This window comes from Salmo trutta, chromosome 12 (genome assembly GCF_901001165.1).
Source record: "Salmo trutta chromosome 12, fSalTru1.1, whole genome shotgun sequence".
Classification (NCBI taxonomy): domain Eukaryota; kingdom Metazoa; phylum Chordata; class Actinopteri; order Salmoniformes; family Salmonidae; genus Salmo; species Salmo trutta.
Genome location: NC_042968.1, coordinates 10672847 through 10691212, shown reverse-complemented (window position 1 = coordinate 10691212; position 18366 = coordinate 10672847). Strand labels below are relative to the sequence as shown.

At 42.0% G+C, this 18366-nt stretch overlaps 1 protein-coding gene across 3 annotated transcripts in view; it reads right to left on the bottom strand.

Moving 5' to 3' along the window:
• cdh8 (cadherin 8) overlaps positions 1–18366 on the bottom strand; it is a 99303-nt gene that overhangs the window by 55502 nt on the left and 25435 nt on the right. For all 3 annotated transcript variants that reach the window (XM_029767082.1, XM_029767080.1, XM_029767081.1), the window contains exon 3: positions 4737–5031. In XM_029767082.1, coding sequence (XP_029622942.1) covers positions 4737–5031 — 295 coding nt within the window. The remainder of the gene's footprint in view (positions 1–4736; positions 5032–18366) is intronic.

The window sequence follows — 18366 nt, the reverse complement described above, 5'->3', positions numbered from 1 at the left end:
TGTGTGTGTGTGTGTGTGTGTGTGCGTGTGCACTTTCATTATTTTGGTACAACCCGACAGATGCGTCAGCTAGGTGATTGATTAAATTGAATGATGGCAGAACCAGTCCAGACATGCCTGTTGTCTCTGCATATTCACACTGTTTGTCTGACAAAACAACAAATTCCCAAAACTTGAAATAGTTTTCCATCATCCAACAAGCCATATCAAAAGGCTGTATCGAAAGATGAATATAGATTTGAATATAAGCACAGGCACCCATATAGAGAGAGAAAGAGTGAGAGAGAGAGGACACTCCAAATGCAGAATGAGGTGAAGTAGAAGGAGCAAGTTATTTACAGCTAGGCCCAGCTTGTCTGTGAAGTCTCCTCTGCCTTGGACTCCTGTCCTATCCCTATTTAGCAGCACCGAAAGGGCTGGCTGGGCTGAGAGAGTCACACCAGGTTCACAGGCCTGACCCCTGCCTCAGCTGAGGCCATTGGCCTTCTACAGCACCGTGCCTGGCCTGCACGGCAAATGTGACTCTGCTATGGCCCAGCTGCACACAGTGTTAAAGGCCCACAACCCCCTGCCTCCCTGCCCATCTGCCAGAACCTAAAGTCCTGAATCGGAGAGGCGAGTCACACCAAACAGAAACACTCCACCAACGTTCTCCACCAAGTTGTTACAGTTGAAGACCATGGTCTAAAAATGAATGTTTTCAAAGGTAAGACGATGACCCTCAAATTAAGCTACAATGTTCCCTTTGCCACTGCTCTAAAGCCATGGTTTTGTTCAGAATTGACAGCAAGAACAGTGTTAAATTACAAAGACCATATGTTCGATGAAATCAAGGAAGTCAAATGTATTGCACATCTGGCCTAAATGGAGCGTGGAATGGTATCGAAATAGTCCAGCTGTCCTGATACAAATCTGATACCTGTAATGTGTTGAAATATTGTGTGTAAGATCATCTCACAGGTGACTAATGTGGCCCATATCTGAGTTCACCTGCGTCCCTTTGCTTTTTTCACTTGTGACCGATGCCTCTCGTCACACGCTTTGATGTAGAAACGTGTTGCGTTTCACTCTGTACATGTTTAATTTATGAAGGGTGTGCTAATACTAAAATGAGGAGTCTAATGTACGCATACTGTATGATTGTGCGCCCAATGGAAGTCTGCATGTAGCCCTCATTTCCATATGTCTCTCCTTGATCAAGTCAAAATCAATGATGACAACTCTTTACTTATTTTCCAAGCTGCCATCATTGATCAGTGCATAATCAGAAATATCATTAGAGCCACAGACCGTGCCTGTTAGTCCTGTTACCGATGTTCATAATAACTCTCAAAATGCAAATGAACTCCAGGTAATCTATTAATGTCACTTCAATTTTATGTCTGCGCTCCAATTTAGCAGATCCTGACACGTTTGCACGCCTGGTGCTTCTGTACACAGGCTCATTTTACAGGGGGTTGAGAGCGGCCGCGCTGCGAGGAGAGGAGGGCTGAGGAGCGACATGCCATCTGTCTCTCCACCAGTTTTATTAATCGCCTTGATAATGAAGCAGGCACAGGCAAGGCTCCCGAGGCCTCACGTTGGAGTTTGAGATGGCAAAACAACTTTCCAAGTTTATTTCTCTGTGTAGCAATTATTGTCATTCACACCCTTTCTTTGGTAGAGAGGAGGGTCGGACGACCTGATTCTAATTACCTGAATCGTCACTTTAAGCAGACTCTGTAATTTAAACTACATCACAATCCCCTTGTTAGCTCCAGAAGGCAGGGAGCTGTATAATTCCAGCATATGGTTGGAGGACCTAGTGGGGGAATTTGCTTGCTTGTCTTGGCCTTAAAGTCAAAGACCCCATTAACAAGAAAACGGATCCAATAATCCAATGAGATTTGTCCAATCCGTGCAAATGATACATAATTCCCCTTGTGAGAAGACCTACACCATTAAGTAGCAAACTCATTTAGAATTTAAGACAAATTGAAATATATAAATATTGTGAATATAGACACAGCATTTTCAGCTGTCCAGTATCAAGAAATGAACGGATGAGTATAGTGTATTAAATATGAACCTTTAACAGGAAATTTGGTGCTTGTTTGATTGTTTATTTGCCCACACTCAAAGGTTGATATGAAGATGTAAGAAATATTAATATGACAGACACCCCAATAACTTCCCGATTGAGATAATGTTGAAGACATTCAATCAGTGTCCATTAAAGTGTCCTCTAATGTCCTCTTAGAATGAGATCATTAAGTGTTACAGTCAGGGAACGAGATCAGAGTAAGATAAGAGGAAAATCTCCTTTAGGTTGAATGCACATCACCAAGGAAGTAAGTAAAATGAATGCCATGACATGTACTCTGCACTCTTTCGTCTTCAATGGAGAATGTTTATAAGGGCACAAGGCGAGACCCAAATGCAGACACAGGAGGCAGATGGTTGAGCTCCGACATTTATTACACCAAAAGGGGTAGGCAAAAGACAGGTCGGGGCCAGGCGAGAGTTCATAAACCAGGTCAGAGTCCAAACAGTTCCAGGGGATAGGCAGGCTCGAGGTCAGGACAGACAGGGGTTCAGTGAACAGGTCCGAGTCCAAACACTACAAGGGGATAGGCAGGCTCGAGGTCAGAACAGGCAGAGTGGTAAGGCAGGCGGATTCGGCGTCAGAACAGGCAAGTGTCATAACCAAGAAGGCTAAGAAAAAACAGAAACTGGGAAAAATAGGAGCTAGGAGAAACGCTGGTTGACTTGGCCAAACGAGACAAACTGGCACAGCGAGACAGGAAACACAGGGATAAATACACCGGGGACTAATGGGGAAAACAGGAGACACCTGGAGGTGGGTGGAGACAATTACCAAGACAGGCGAAACAGATCAGGGCTTGACAATGTCAGTACGCCAATAACAAAACCAAAACTGTAAATGGCTTTATTTTATTTGTTATTCAATAAATTACATAACATGAAGTGAACAAAGCCACGTTTCTTATCCAGCTCACCTTCAGAAAGAACAAGGCATTCTCAGGCATGTTCTATTAACCTTTGTGCTCACCTGCACACTGGAAACATGAAGGCCTTACAAGCACATGTCACATATATTTTTATTCTAGCGGTAACTGCCTGCCAAGGTAGTGATGACACACTGAGCCATTGTATAGCCTGTGTTTCAATGTGTACTATGAGAGGCATGTGAGCCCAAACATGTTAAAAGCTAACCTTTGTTTGTTAAAGCTCCATATAACAGCTTACGGTTTTGGAATTTACTTCAAGCCCTTTTTAATAGTTTTGAGTTACATGTTTTTGTCAGAAATCCAAGAGTTTGTTTTCCTCTGTTTTCGCAGTAGACTTTATTGGAATTTTAAAGCACAATTAGAAAATAGATTAAGAGTGAGTTCTGTATAAAATCTTATTTTAGTGTGATAGAAATGAAACACAAATGATTTATGAATATGAGACGGGAGATGAAAAAAAACTCAATGTTTGTTTGTGTCTTTATGTCCAGAGCTTTTGATTCTGTCCATAAACGCCACAACACATAAAAACTTAACAAGACGAAAACAAGTCCTTTCAAAAAGCCTTTCAAGCTAACAAGAGAACATTGGTGAATGTTTAATTAATCAGCAGTGATAAAAAAAAGAAATAACAAAAGCCACCAACTTCCATTTTTATATTGCATTCCCTTCGGCAAATCCCAGTCTCTGCAGTTAACTAGCACTTTGCTTTTCACCCCACTACTAACAATTCCCTTCACTTCACTGTCAAAACCCTTGGATAAAAACAATGAGCGTTTCAATTGAGAACAACACACTAAGAGAAAACTGCAATGTTGGCGGCTGCAATATGTGTGTTGCAGTCATAGTAAAATCATATCTGACTTATGTCAGCATCATGATAGGGAACAACAGTACCCAACAAATAACCACACCACTATACACTAACCCTAACCCTCTTTCTGAAGGCAGCATGTCAAAAAGGTGAAGAGATGCATCCTGCTCTCCCACTTGTTTCTGATTTTCTACAAAATACTCACAGTTAGGTAACCATTCCAAGGTCAGTATTGAGACCCTTGAAATACATGAGCCGAATCATTTTAACTTTGCGTGCTATATTTGAAATGTGTGATCAGGCACTGCTAATTTGAATGCTTGGCTGAAATAAATATGTGAATATATGAATATATTAACATACTGTTACATACAAAAGGTTTTGTAGTGGTTATATACAATATTGTTTAGGAATATGTCAAACATTGTGTTGAAAGCATATATGGTATCCCCTTGCAGGAATTGTTACTACTCAACACTGAGGACAATATTTAATATTAAGGGCGGCAGGTAGACTAGTGGTTAGAGCGTTGGACTAGTAACCGAAAGGTTGCAAGATTGAATCCCTGAGCTGACAAAGTAAAAAACTGTTGTCCTACCCCTGAACAAGGCAGTTAACCCACTGTCAGTATGCTGTCATTGAAAATAAGAATGTGTTCTTAACTGACTTCCCTAGTAAAGTAATAATATGACAACATGGAATTCATAATTGAAAAGTCAGGCAAAAATCTGTTCTAAGTTTGTATTACAATGATGACCAATGTTATCATCACAGAAATGTGGGAATTACATATCATGATAGTTACCCAAATACTCTACAATTACACATAAATAAAGATTCTATTTTCAAATGATGTAGAGATGAGTTTGTATGCCTGCAGAAAGAGAAGTGAAGGCCTTCACTTGACTTACCCACTTGAGACATCTCTGGGACAGAGGCCCGGTAGGGGCCTTCAACAAACTGTGGTGGATTGTCGTTGATATCCTGCACCTTTATGATGAACTCCGAGGGCGGTTCCAGGGGTTGATCGGTGTCTCTGTTAGTGACTTGTGCTGTAAGCGTGTACTCTGCCTTCTCCTCTCTGTCCAGTCTCTTCATGGCGTGAATATCTCCCGTAATCTCGTTGATGGCAAAGATGGTACCCGCCCCCTCGCCAGCCAGGACATACTTTATTGGTGTGCTGCCAACATCCAAATCTGTGTGTAGCTGAAAAAAAAGGAATGAATTGGTAAGCGTCAAAATGTATTCTTATATCACTGGCATAATATTTTAAGTTAATTGATAAGAGTTTTATGAATGTTGAAAACCAATGTTGGCGCGGCTGGAGTAGTCATAAACGTTTTTTCGTACACATTGATAACTGAAGCCCACTGAGAACAAAGCTTATGGTGAACTGATGCACTATAGAAAGTGGGTCATGTATATCTTATTATCTTATCATGAAGCACAGTATACAAATAGTAATGCCAGTACACATTAGTGTGAATAATACTCTATGGCCAGAGTTTTCTTTTTTTCTTAACCACCTCACACTTTCATTACTTATAAATCAGTGGTGAAAAGAACTGAAGTAAAAATACTTTAAAGTGCTAAAGTCATTTTTTGGGGTATCTGTACTTTAAATTACTTATATTATTGACAACTTTTAGTTTTACTCCACTACGTTCCTAAAGAAAATATGTACTTTTTACTCCATACATTTTTTCTGACACCCAAAAATACTATTTACATTTTGAATGCTTAGCAGGACAGGAAAAGTGTCTAATTCACACAGTTATCAAGAGAAAATCTCTGACCATCCCTAATGCATCTGGCGGACTCACTAAACATAAATGCTTTGTTTGTAAATTATGTCTGAGTGTTGGAGTGTTGGAGTGTGCCCCTGGCTATCCATACATTTATAAAACAAGAAAATCTTGCTGTCTGGTTTGGTTAATATTTACTTTTGATACTGTCACGGTTGTCATAAGGAGAAGCGGACCAAAGTGCAGCGTGTGTGTCATTCCACATTTTATTTACACTGAAACTATGCATTACATAAACATAAACTAAAGAACAAAACAACAAACTGTGACGCAGAGGTGAAACATACACTACTCAAAAACAATCTCCCACAAAACCCAGGTAGAAAAAATCCCTACTTAAGTATGATCTCCAATTAGAGACAACGAGGACCAGCTGCCTCTAATTGGAGATCATCCCAAACAAAACCAACATAGAAATACAAAACTAGAACATGACAACATAGAAAAACGTAACTAGAAAACCCCCCCATCACTCCCTGACCTACTCTACCATAGAAAATAACAGCTTTCTATGGTCAGGACGTGACAGTACCCCCCCTCCAAAGGTGCGTATTCCGAACGCACCTAAAAAAAAGAAGGGAGGATTAGAGAGGGTGACAAATGTCTATGGCGGCTCTGGTGCAGTACGCAGAACCTTCTTATCCCACGGATCCTCCAGCAGAGGAGGCGGCTCCGCCCGCTGATCCCTCCACTTTTGTGCCACCGGACCGTGGATCGTCGTCGGAGGAACCGGACCGTAGATCATCGCCGGAGGCTCTGGGCTGCGGGCCGCCGCTGGAGGTTCCGTACTGTGGGCCCTCTCAGGAGGTTCCGGACTGCGGGCCGTCGCTGCAGGCTCCATACCATGGATCATCACTGCAGGCTCCGTGCCATGGATCACCACTGGATGCTTTGTGCCATGGATCATCCCTACAGGCTTCTTGCCATGGATCATCCCTACAGGCTTCATGCCATGGATCATCACTGGAGGCTTCGGACCATGGATCATCACTGGAGGCTTCTTACGTGGAGCCGGAACAGGTCTCACCGGAGTGGGGAACGTCGCTGGAGGCTCCGGACTGGGGGAATTCACCAGAAGCTCTGGACTGGGAAGACTCACTCGAGGCCTGGTGCATGGAGCTGGCACAGGTGGCGCCGACTGGTAACACGCACCTCAGGACGAGTGCGAGGAGCAGGAACAGGACACACCGGACTGGGCAGGCGCACTAAAGACCTGATGCGTGGGGGTGGCACCAGACTGGTGACGCGCACCTCACGGTAAGCACGAGGAGTTGGCTCAGGTCTCCAACCTGACTCTGCCAATCTCCCCGTGTGCCCCCCAAATTTTTTTGGGGGGCTGCCTCTCATGCTTCCCTTGTTGCCGCGCTCTCGCTGCCTCCACCTGTTCCCATGGGAGGCGCTTTTCTCCTGCCCCTAAATCCTCCAAAGCCCTGGATATACTCCTCCTTATCTCCTCAATAGTCCAATGCTCCATACCACGCTGCTTGGTCCCTTGGTGGTGGGAGATTCTGTCACGGATGTCGAAAGGAGAAGCGGACCAAAGTGCAGCGTGTGTGTCGTTCCACATTTTATTTATACTGTGAAACTATGCAATACATAAATAAACTTGAAATGACAAAAAAAGCAAACAAACCGTGACGCAGAGGTGAAATAGACACTACTCAAAAACAATCTCCCACAAAACCCAGGTAGAAAAAAACCCTACTTAAGTATGATCTCCAATTAGAGACAACGAGGACCAGCTGCCTCTAATTGGAGATCATCCCAAACAAAACCAACATAGAAATACAAAACTAGAACATGACAACATAGAAAAAATAAACTAGAAAAATAAACTATCACGCCCTGACCTACTCTACCATAGAAAATAACAGCTTTCTATGGTCAGGACGTGACAGATACGTAAGTATATTTTAGAAGTTACATTTACTTTTGATACTTAAGTATATTTAAAACCAAATACTCTCAGACTTTTACTCAAGTATTATTTTACTGGGTGACATTCACTTTTACTTGAGTAATTTTCTATTAAGGTATCTTTACTTTTACTCAAGTATGAGACTTTCTAGTACTTTTTCCATCACTGCCTATGTATAGAGTCACCTGTCAAGGTCTTTGACACTGCAGTCTGGCAAGCGAGCACACATTGTGTGAACATTAGTGGATTCAAGTACAGACAACCCTTTTCATGTTTAAAACGACTAAAGAGATTCATAGGGAATAAGATGATAAGAGAAATGGAGCTCCAAGGTAAGAGACAGTTGGAGGTTTTTTTTCTTCAAATGAGGAGCGGATATGGCTGGTTTTATTCTATCCATATATTAGGAACTTGATCCCAAAGGTAAGTAACTTAGGATTGCAGGGGGGGGTGGGATCTTAAAGTAGAACATTTGCAAATTGGACAATGTTCAGCATCGGTCTGAAACATGGCCAGAAGAGGTCCTCTTTCTAATTTGTATTTTTGTAAAGATCTTGCACCAGAACATCCTATTCAGCAACTTCCATTTTATTTTCTGCCCTGAAATTTGCCAGAGGTATTCCTTTGAGACCATGTTTGGGGACAGAGTAACAAGGTAAAATGTGTGTACAGAAATCCAGACCTCTATAAAGCCTCCACGATTGTTTTGTAAACCCGTTTTATGCATATACTGTCTCAAAGGTGCTGTTCACAGACACTGACAAAGCATATTCACTTAAATTGTCACACCTTGCACTTTTGTTTTCCTAATTGTGCCATCATTTCACATGAAAGATGTGGCTCATTAACACAACAGCTTCACAACATTCCACACACTACGAAACCCCTTAAATGAGCCCAAATGAATGTATGTCAGTTTACTTGGAGGCTCTGTGTGTGTGTGTGTGTGTGTGTGTGTGTGTGTGTGTGTGTGTGTGTGTGTGTGTGTGTGTGTGTGTGTGTGTGTGTGTGTGTGTGTGTGTGTGTGTGTGTTAAAATGCAAAGCTGGGAAAGAAAAATCATACACGGTGCGAAGTCTTCTTAGTATAATTGTATCAATTATTCTAATCATGGAACAAAAATAAATATCAACCCCCCATCATAGTAATCCATGTATGTACAGTAAACTGTGAGAAACCCACTCTCACCAGAATGTTTCTAGATGGTGCATACTGTCCAGTGTAAATGGTACCTCTTTCCCTCTCGTAGGATGCACAATGCACAAGTGATCATCAGAGAGGAGAATTAAAGAAACGGGGCTGACAAGGCTGTCTATCATTATCCAAGTTAGCAAGGCAACAAATCTGAACCGGCAAACAATGACATTCTGGGAACACTTTTAACCTTAACCGTTTTGTGTTCATTATAACTGTTCTGTGCACATATTCGCAATTGCAACGATAACGTTATATGGTACAGACACTCAACCACTCAAACCCTCAAACTGCACTTTGAGTTAAATAAAGTTTCAACCAAAACATTTAATAAAAAAAAGACTAAGTCTGCACTAAGTAAGCATAAGTAGATTAACGAGTGGAAAATAACCCAATAGCAATGTCACAACCGCAGCCTTGCCTGATAATGAAAACTGCTCACATATCCGGACTTCCCATCATGCATCTATGTTTATTAGAAACCCCTCTACATGTAAGAACTCAGACATCATGCTTATTGGCCTGCGTTATAGTTCACTGCTTCATTATGAATCCCAATGCACATTGAGGGGAATCGGACCCCCTTCCCACTGTACCCTCAATCACTGCCACATGGGGCTGCTTTTACTGTCAAGCTCAGGAGAAAACATGTCACTCCATACTCAAGATGAGCTTTCATAGCAGTCGGTGGAACAATAGTGCATTCTAATGAGGAATATTTCATTCCCCTCGGCCTCAGGCTCCACATTTAAGTGTAGCGTTAAGCCCTACATGGCGAATTAATGATTTTGCTCCTTGTCAGGGCAAGTGGTGGAGAGGGCATGTGCTGCTCCTCTCTGCAGGGTGAGGGAGTGTGAGGGAGAGGGGGCCCTGTCACCCTGTAAGGCTGGGTGTCAGCTGGCGTCTAGCATGTCAGAGCAGTTCCCCATCTGAATCTCATCGCAAGGCTCAATTAGCCAGGGTTTCTTTGTGCAGTTCGCCCTGGAAGCTTAAATCCTTAAAATGCTGATTTGTGTGGTGAAATTCATCCAAAAATACTTGCTTTTTACATCCTAAGAATGAGGATGTGGGCTATCTGTGTGTGGTTAACAAACTGATATGCAAAGCAACATATGAGCAAGTATGATCAGACTGAAACCCTGTTTCCTATACGTTCTTATTTGATTAGATCACGATCAGATAAAGAGTCAGATATGATGTCCGCATTGGTCACTGTAACAATTTCTCACTGAATGAGGTCACAGTTGCCATCATAGGGGATGTAGTACTAAAAACATGGCATCATATACAGTACCAGTCAAAAGATTGGACACCACTCATTCAAGGGTTTTTCTTGATTTTTACTATTTTCTACATTGTAGAATAATACTGAAGACATCAAACAAATCAAAACATATTTTTGATTTTTCAAAGTAGCCACCCTTTGCGTTGATGACAGCTTTGAACACTCTTGGCATTCTCTCAACCAGCTTCATGAGGTAGTCACCTGGAATGTATTTAAATTGCCTTGTTAAAAGTTAATTTGTGGAATATGTTTCCTTCTTAATGCATTTGAGCCAATCAGTTGTGTTGTGACAAGGTAGGGGTGGTATACCCAAATCACTGAAGCTGGAGACTCATATCTCCCTCTCTAACTTTAAGCACCAGTTGTTAGAGCAGCTCACAGATCACTGCACCTGTACATAGCCCATCTGTAAATAGCCCATCCAACTACCTCATCCCCATACTGTATTTATTTTTTGGTCCTTTGCACCCCAGTATCTGACACGTCCTGACCATGGTAAGTTCTTATTTTCTATGGTAGAGTGGTCAGAGTGTGACAGGGGGTGTTTTTAATGTTTTGGATATCTATGTTTAGGTTCTAGTTTTCTATTTCTATGTTTTTTTGTGATGATCTCCAATTAGAGGTCATCGTTGTCTCTAATTGGAGATCATACTTAATTAGTTTTTTTTTCCACCTGGGTTTGTGGGATCTTGTTTTTGCATAGCTTAGTAGCCTGCAGAACGTGATGTTCGTTTTTCCGTTGTTTGTTTGGTTTGTGTAGTGTTCTGAGTTAAAATAAAGTATTCATCATGAGCACTCGACACGCTGCACCTTGGTCTACTCATTACGACGAGCATTACAGTATCTCTACTTGCACATGCATCTTCTGCACATCTATCACTCCAGTGTTTAATTGCTAAATTGACATTTTTCCGCCACAATGGCCTATTTATTGCCTTACCTCCTTTATCTTACCTCATTTGCACACACTGTATATAGACTTTTCAATTGTGTTATTGACTGTATGTTTGTTTATTCCATGTATAACTCCGTTTGTCGCACTGCTTTGCTTTATCTTGGCCAGGTCGCAGTTGTAAACTTGTTCTCAACTGGCCTACCTGCTAAATAAAGGTGACCTACCTTTATAAACTGGCCTACCTGGTTAAATAAAGGTTTACAACTGCGACCTGGATAAGATAAAGCAAAGCAGTGCGACACAAACAACAACAAAATACAGAAGATATCCCTATTTGGTAAAAGACCAAGTGCCATAATATGTAACAGCAGCTCAAATAAGCAAATAGAAATGACAGTCCATCATCACTTGAAGACATGAAGGTCAGGCAATCCAGAAAATGTCAAGAACTTTGAAAGTTTCTTCAAGTGCAGTCGCAAAAAACATCAAGTGCTATGGTGAAACTGGCTCTCATGAGGACCACCACAGCAAAGGAAGACCCAGAGTTAGCTCTGCTGCAGAGGATAAGTTCATTAGTTAACTGCACCTCAGATTGCAGCCCAAATAAATGCTTCACAGAGTTCAAGTAACAGACACATCTCAACATCAACTGTTCAGAGGAGACGGCGTGAAACAGGCCTTCATGGTTGAATTGCTGCAGAGAAACCACTACTAAAGGACACCATTAATAAGAAGAGACTTGTTTGGGCCAAGAAACGTGAGCAATGGGCATTAGACTGGTGGAAATTTGAGATTTTTGGTTGATCTCCGCATGTGTGGTTCCCACCGTGAAGCATGGAGGAAGAGGTGTGATGGTGTGGGGGTGCTTTGCTGGTGACACTGTCAGTGATTTATTTAGAATTCAAGGCACACTTAACCAGCATGGCTACCACAGCATTTTGCAGTGATACGCCATCCCATCTGCTTTGCGCTTAGTTGGATTATCATTTGTTTTTCAACAGGACAAAGACCCAAAACACACCTCCAGGCTGTGAAAGGGCTATTTGACCAAGGAGAGTGATGGAGTGCTGCATCAGATGACCTGGCCTCCACTATCACTCAACCTCAACCCAATTGAGATGGTTTGGGATGAGTTAGACCGCAGAGTGAAGGAAAAGCAGCCAACAAGTGCTCAGCATATGTGGGAACTCCTTCAAGACTGTTGGAAAAGCATTCCTCATGAAGCTGGTTGAGAGAATGCCAAGAGTGTGCAAAGCTGTCATCAGGGCAAAGGGTTGCTGCTTTGAAGAATCTAAAATATTAAATATATTTTGATTTGTTTAACACTTTTTTTTTTTTTTTGGCTACTACATGATTCCATGTGTTATTTCATAGTTTTGAGTTTTGATGTCTTCACTATTATTCTACAAAGTAGAAAATAGTAAAAAATTAAGAAAAACCATTGAATGAGTAGGTGTTTCCAAACTTTTCACTGGTACTGTATATATAAAGTATATTCCACTTTACCTTAAGGCTACACTAAGGAATTACTTACTGTAGTTACTTGATTCTGAGCAAGAAGTCTACCAATTTATACAGAAATGTTAATTACACCTACATGAATAATCTGTAATTCAAAATATTGCAATAACATTTGAATATAAGGAACAGATGGCTCGATGCATGATATATGATACACTTAGCTATTCTTGGGGACAATTTTCCCTGCAGTCCATCCCATGAAAGTACCATTTTAATCAAATCTGCCAAAAATGTCCTCAGTGAGAACCACACTACTCCAACAATGAGAGTTACAATAATTAAAGTCAGATCCACTGTTTTGAATGGTGCAACCTCTCAATGCAGAACCCTATTGAGGAGAAGAGGAAGAAATGGCGACCATTGTGTTATTGTTGGGCCAGACTATTGCTTCTCAAGATTAATTCAAAGGCAAAAGGATCACAGAGCAAATGATTTGGCTACCTTTAGTCTAAGAGGCCAATGCAATTAGATGTACTCATCCATGAAAATATGTTGTTTGTGAGTGTGTGTGTGTGTGTGTGTGGTGTGAGGAGGGTGTAGTGTGAGTGTGTGTGTGTGTGTGTGTGTGTGTGTGTGTGTGTGAGTGAGTGAGTGAGTGAGTGAGAGAGAGAGAGAGAGGAGAGTGTATTTCAGGCTGACTGCCTGCTGAGAGAAACTTGGAAATGGAAAATGATTTTGCAGTACACATTAAAGGCCTTACACGCTATAGTGAGGGAATAACCTTTGGTATGTAAGAAACTCTCCCTATTGAGTCATTTCCACTGTTCATTTAATTTGTTACAATTTCCCAACCTGAGCCAATCAATCTGCCACTGACGTCTTCACAAGTGTGCTATAAAAATATTTAACTATAAAGTAAAGTCAATGCACTTGACACAATAGGTATATCTATCCATTGTATAGCCATTCCATATGCATTCTCTGAGAATCTGTGTAACAAGGTCTTAGCCCAGGCAGAAACCTCTGCATTATGTAGAGTGCAGAGACAAAGGAGCCGTAGCAGTACAAATTCATTAGGAGATGGATGCTGTGCGGTCTGTTAAACGGGGGTAGGTTTTAGCTTTAACCTCCTCCACAGTATGATTAGCCTACCTATGAGCCTAAATATACACACCACAGGCTGGGGGAGAAGCCAGAACAAAACAACAATAATCAAGGAGCAAATTGTTTTCTTTTTTTCACGCAGCTGACCTACTCAAATCAGAATGAGATTGATTTCGCAAGGTACAGATGGAACCTGTTGCAAGTGTAATTTGATGCATCATTTCGTTATGATGGATTGTGATTGTTGTCCAGATGGCGCTGCTTGGGTTTCTAATTCATATTTCAACAATCTTTTGTTTTTTAATTATTGAACAACTGAATTAATTAGTTAGAAGATAGAAGATAGGCATCTCATTCTCCAGTAAACATGCAGTGGGATCTTGTAAATGACACCACTGCAAGCAACACATTGTTAAGGGTCAAGTGCTTATCAGAGTCCAAAAACGTATACGCATCCACACACCAGTGCTCTTGAATATTGGACCGCTAACTTGAATACTTTTTCAAATTCTTGGCACGTCTCAAGCCATTTCCCCCAACTGTCGCCACGTCGGTTCGGAATGTTGGGGAGGTGCACTGTCGCGGCTGTCTAAGCGGATGGTGGTTGCAAAGTCAGATGGATATGTCACAATGGACCACAGGGCAAGCCACAGCTTTGGACTCTGAATTGCCCTTTAGACAATGGAGCTGCTGTTCTTCATGTTTATCAGAATAATAATTTGAGTAAAACCATAGAAAGTTATTCTAGGATAAGTTTATCCGGTACACTTCTAGGGGACTTTACCCCCATGTTCTGTACAATGAGTCATAACATACATTACAAACCACTAAGAGAAACATGCAGTGCAGCAAACTTTATTTAGGGCTCCCTCCCACGGAAAAAAAGAGTCAGACCATTGCGACTGCAGACGCCCACCTGTGCAACATCTCAATAAGAGAAGAATAGACTTTGAGTCCTTGACCAGGCGTCATGGACAACTTCAGTTAGAGTTTTCTCTGTAGGAATAAATTGTAAGTATGTCCTGCTGAAAAAAAATATGTCACAAGTGCACTAAAAACGTGTATCTGTACCCTGTGGAATATTAAACTAAGTAGACAATCCAGCAATAAACACACAGCAACACCTGCATTTGATTTAGAAACATGGCTTGCATATCTCTCCATTGGGATATTTCATGTATAGGTATCAGAGAGAAATGTATCTGCAGGCAAGTAATACATCTATAAACATTGCTGTTATTGGTTAGATTTATATCACCCCCCCCCCCCCCCAAAGTGCTGTACAGAAACCCAGCGTAAAACCCCAAATAGCAAGCAATGCAGGTGTAGAAGCACGGTGGCTAGGAAAAACTCCCTAGAAAGGCCAAAACCTAGATAGAAACCTAGAGAGGAACCAGGCTATGAAGGGGTATAAGCAGTGCTCGTCACAGCAGCAGCTGGCAGCTCCCTTCAGATAGCTAGGGGATAGAAAAGGTCCCTCAATTAGGTAGCACCGTCAACGCAGATAGTCTAGTTGAACGTGGAATTACACAAACCTGTGTCTGAAGACGTCACATCACTTCCGAGTGGACGGCAGCTACAAGCTGAAGCACTGTCTGTGTGTGTCATGCTTGTGTGCATGTGTTTCACACTGCTGAGAAAAAGGAACCATTGACTAGGGAGAGAAACATTACCATACCCTCCCACAGACAGCAGTGACACTGTTTTTTCTTTTTTTGAGAAACTCAGCCATCTAAGTACATTATCGTTGTAGCTCTGAGACACAGTTCAGGACCTATCCAAAATTACATAACTTTATCCCATTGCAAAACGGCTGACCTTTTACATCACACTGCACCACTCAAAAGAATGCAGCAAAATAACAGACAAGGTCCTGAACATTCAAATAAAGTGCTCCCATTTTAGTCCAGCACTTCACTCTAGATCATTTCAACTAAATATTGTTATATGCTACAGAAAGAGAGTCATTTCTTCCTCCCTACGGTGCCGAAGAACGTAGAAATTGCTTCATGTAACTGATCTCCCTAGCTACCTCACTTCATTTTAAAGTTATCTGCTTTTCTCCCCCCATCAAATCTGGAAAATATCTTAGTCTGTTTAAAAGGTTACCCAAGAAAAAATAAGAAAACGGGTTAGGTCTTTGGGGTATTGTAAATGTAAGAACGAGCAGGTAAATTAGGAGTTATTTTTATAACTAGTTACTGTCAGGGATGGCGTCCTCAGTACTGCTAATGTGCAGATGACAGCTGGTAAATAGGAAAAAGTCAGGCCTTTTGATTAAATTCAGTTCCATAGTGGAAGAGACAGGAGTCAAAACTGACTTTTTGAATATATGTGTATTTTTTTCTCTCTCTCTTTCTGGAATTGCCCATAAGGTAATGTCAACAGAGATTTCACGGCACACTGCTGGTACATCAGCCAGGCTCAGGTTCCCCATACCTGTGATTTACATCAGAGCTGAGCCACAAAGGGATTTTCCATGCCACTGACAGGACAACACTCCAGGGCTCCGGAGTTACGCACCCGAACAATGCTGTTCGGCCACACGGCATAGAGCTGCTTTTAAACACCAAGAGAGACAGTCTACATGACTGCATTTAGTCATTTTATTTACTACAGTATTAAATAACTTAGATATCATATGCTGAAAGTACCCTATGAAACAGTGCTTGTCTCGTAATGTTATCTTGGGATAAAGTACAGTACAGTACATTTCATAAGATACATGCATTACCATATTACCTATTCATGGAAATACATTACATCACCAAAAGTATGTGGACACCCCTTCAAATGAGTGGATTCGGCTATTTCAGCCACACCCGTTGCTGACATGTGTATAAAATTGAACACACAGCCATAGACTAACATTGGCAGTAGAATGGCCTTACTGAAGAGCTCAGAGGCTTTCAATGTGGCACCGTCATAGGATTCCACCTTTCCAACATGTCAGTTCATCAAATTTGTGCCCTGCTAGATCTGCCCCGGTCAACTGTAAGTGCTGTTATTGTGAAGTGGAAACGTCTAGGAGCAACAACGGCTCAGCCACGAAGTGGTAGGTCACACAAGCTCACAGAACGGGACCATCGAGTGCTGAAGCACGTAGTGTGTAAAAATTGTCTGTCCTCGGGTTGCAACACTCATTACCAACTTCCAAACTGCCTTTGGAAGCAACATCAGCACAATAACTGTTCGTAGGGAGTTTCATGAAATGGGTATCCATTGCCGAGCAGCCGCACACAAGCCTCAGATCACAATGCGCAATGCCAAGCGTTGGCTGGAGTGGTGTAAAGCTCGCCACCATCCGACTCTGGAGCAGTGGAAACACATTCTCTAGAGTGATGAATCATGCTTCACTATGGGTTTGGCGGATGCCAGGAGAACGCTACCTGCCCCAATGCATAGTGCCAACTGTAAAGTTTGGTGGAGGAGGAATAATGGTCTGGGGCTGTTTTTCAGGGTTCGGGCTAGGCCCCTTAGTTCCAGTGAAATGCTCTACCAAGATTTTCCAGCATATAGCTTTGTCTACTACAGTTACTATGTTGGTCTACTGTACTTCAAACAATGTGTAGGCAGGTTGCTTAGGATTCAAACCTTCTCAAACAGCCTATCAACCTATCAACGTGACAATAGGCTAATGATACATTTATCAGAATAATAATTCCAGTAAAATTAAAGAATGTTATTCTAGGATAGATTTAACCAGTACACTTCTAGGGGACTTTACCCCCATGTTCTGTACAATGAGTCATGACATACATTACAAACCACTAAGAGAGACATGCAGTGCAGCAACCTTTATTTAGGGCTCCCTCCCACAGAAAAAAGAGTCAGACCATTGCGACTCCAGACGCCCACCTGTGCAACCTCTCAATAAATAACAAAAGAATAGACTTGGGTTTGGTGGATGCCAGGAGAATGCTACCTGCCCCAATGCATATTGCCAACTGTAAAGTTTGGTGGAGGAGGAATAAGGGAAATCTTAACACGACAGCATACAATGACATTCTAGACGATTCTGTGCTTCCAACTTTGTGGCAAGTTTAGGGAAGGCCCTTTCCTTTTCCAACATGACAATGCCCCCATGCACAACGCGAGGTCCATGCAGAAATGGTTTGTCGAGATCGGTGTGGAAGAACTTGACTGGCTTGCACAGAGCCCTGACCTAAACCCCACCTTTGGGATGAATTGGAACAGCGACTGCGTGCCAGGCCTAATTGCCCAACATCAATGCCCGACCTCACTAATGCTCTTGTGGCTGAATGGAAGCAAGTCCCCGCAGCAATGTTCCAACATCTAGTGGAAAGCCTTCCAAGACGAGTGAAGGCTGTTACAGCAGCAAAGGGGGACCAACTCCATATTAATGCCCATGATTTTGGAATGAGATGTTTGACGAGGAGATGTTCACATACGTTTGGCCATGTAGTGTATATTTTACTACACTCTGGAATCCGTGTAGTTACTTGAAAGCAGCAGTCTTGTGCAGAGAAAACGTGACAGAAAGCATGCCATAAGACGTCTTAATCATATAAGAGAGCAGACCATTAGCCTACTAGAAGATACTGAAACAAATAGAGTCCTTCCTAGAATGATGGCTATAACAGGGAGGGGGAGGGGGTTGTCTCTGTATGAGTGCCCCTCCCTATTACCCCTGACTGGGAGATGGATTCTGGCTGTCACACCTGCCTGACTCTGTTCCTGCCAGATGCGGAAGGGTCACAGGGAAAACACCCAAACACTCGTCAATCTCACCATTGTCCAATGCTCCTCTGGCTTCTATAACAGGTTCCAATATCCATTAAGTCCAGATGCTTACAAAAATGCTTACATGCACAGAAATGGGGTGGTGAAATCTACTGACCTGTAATACCTGTGCGGGA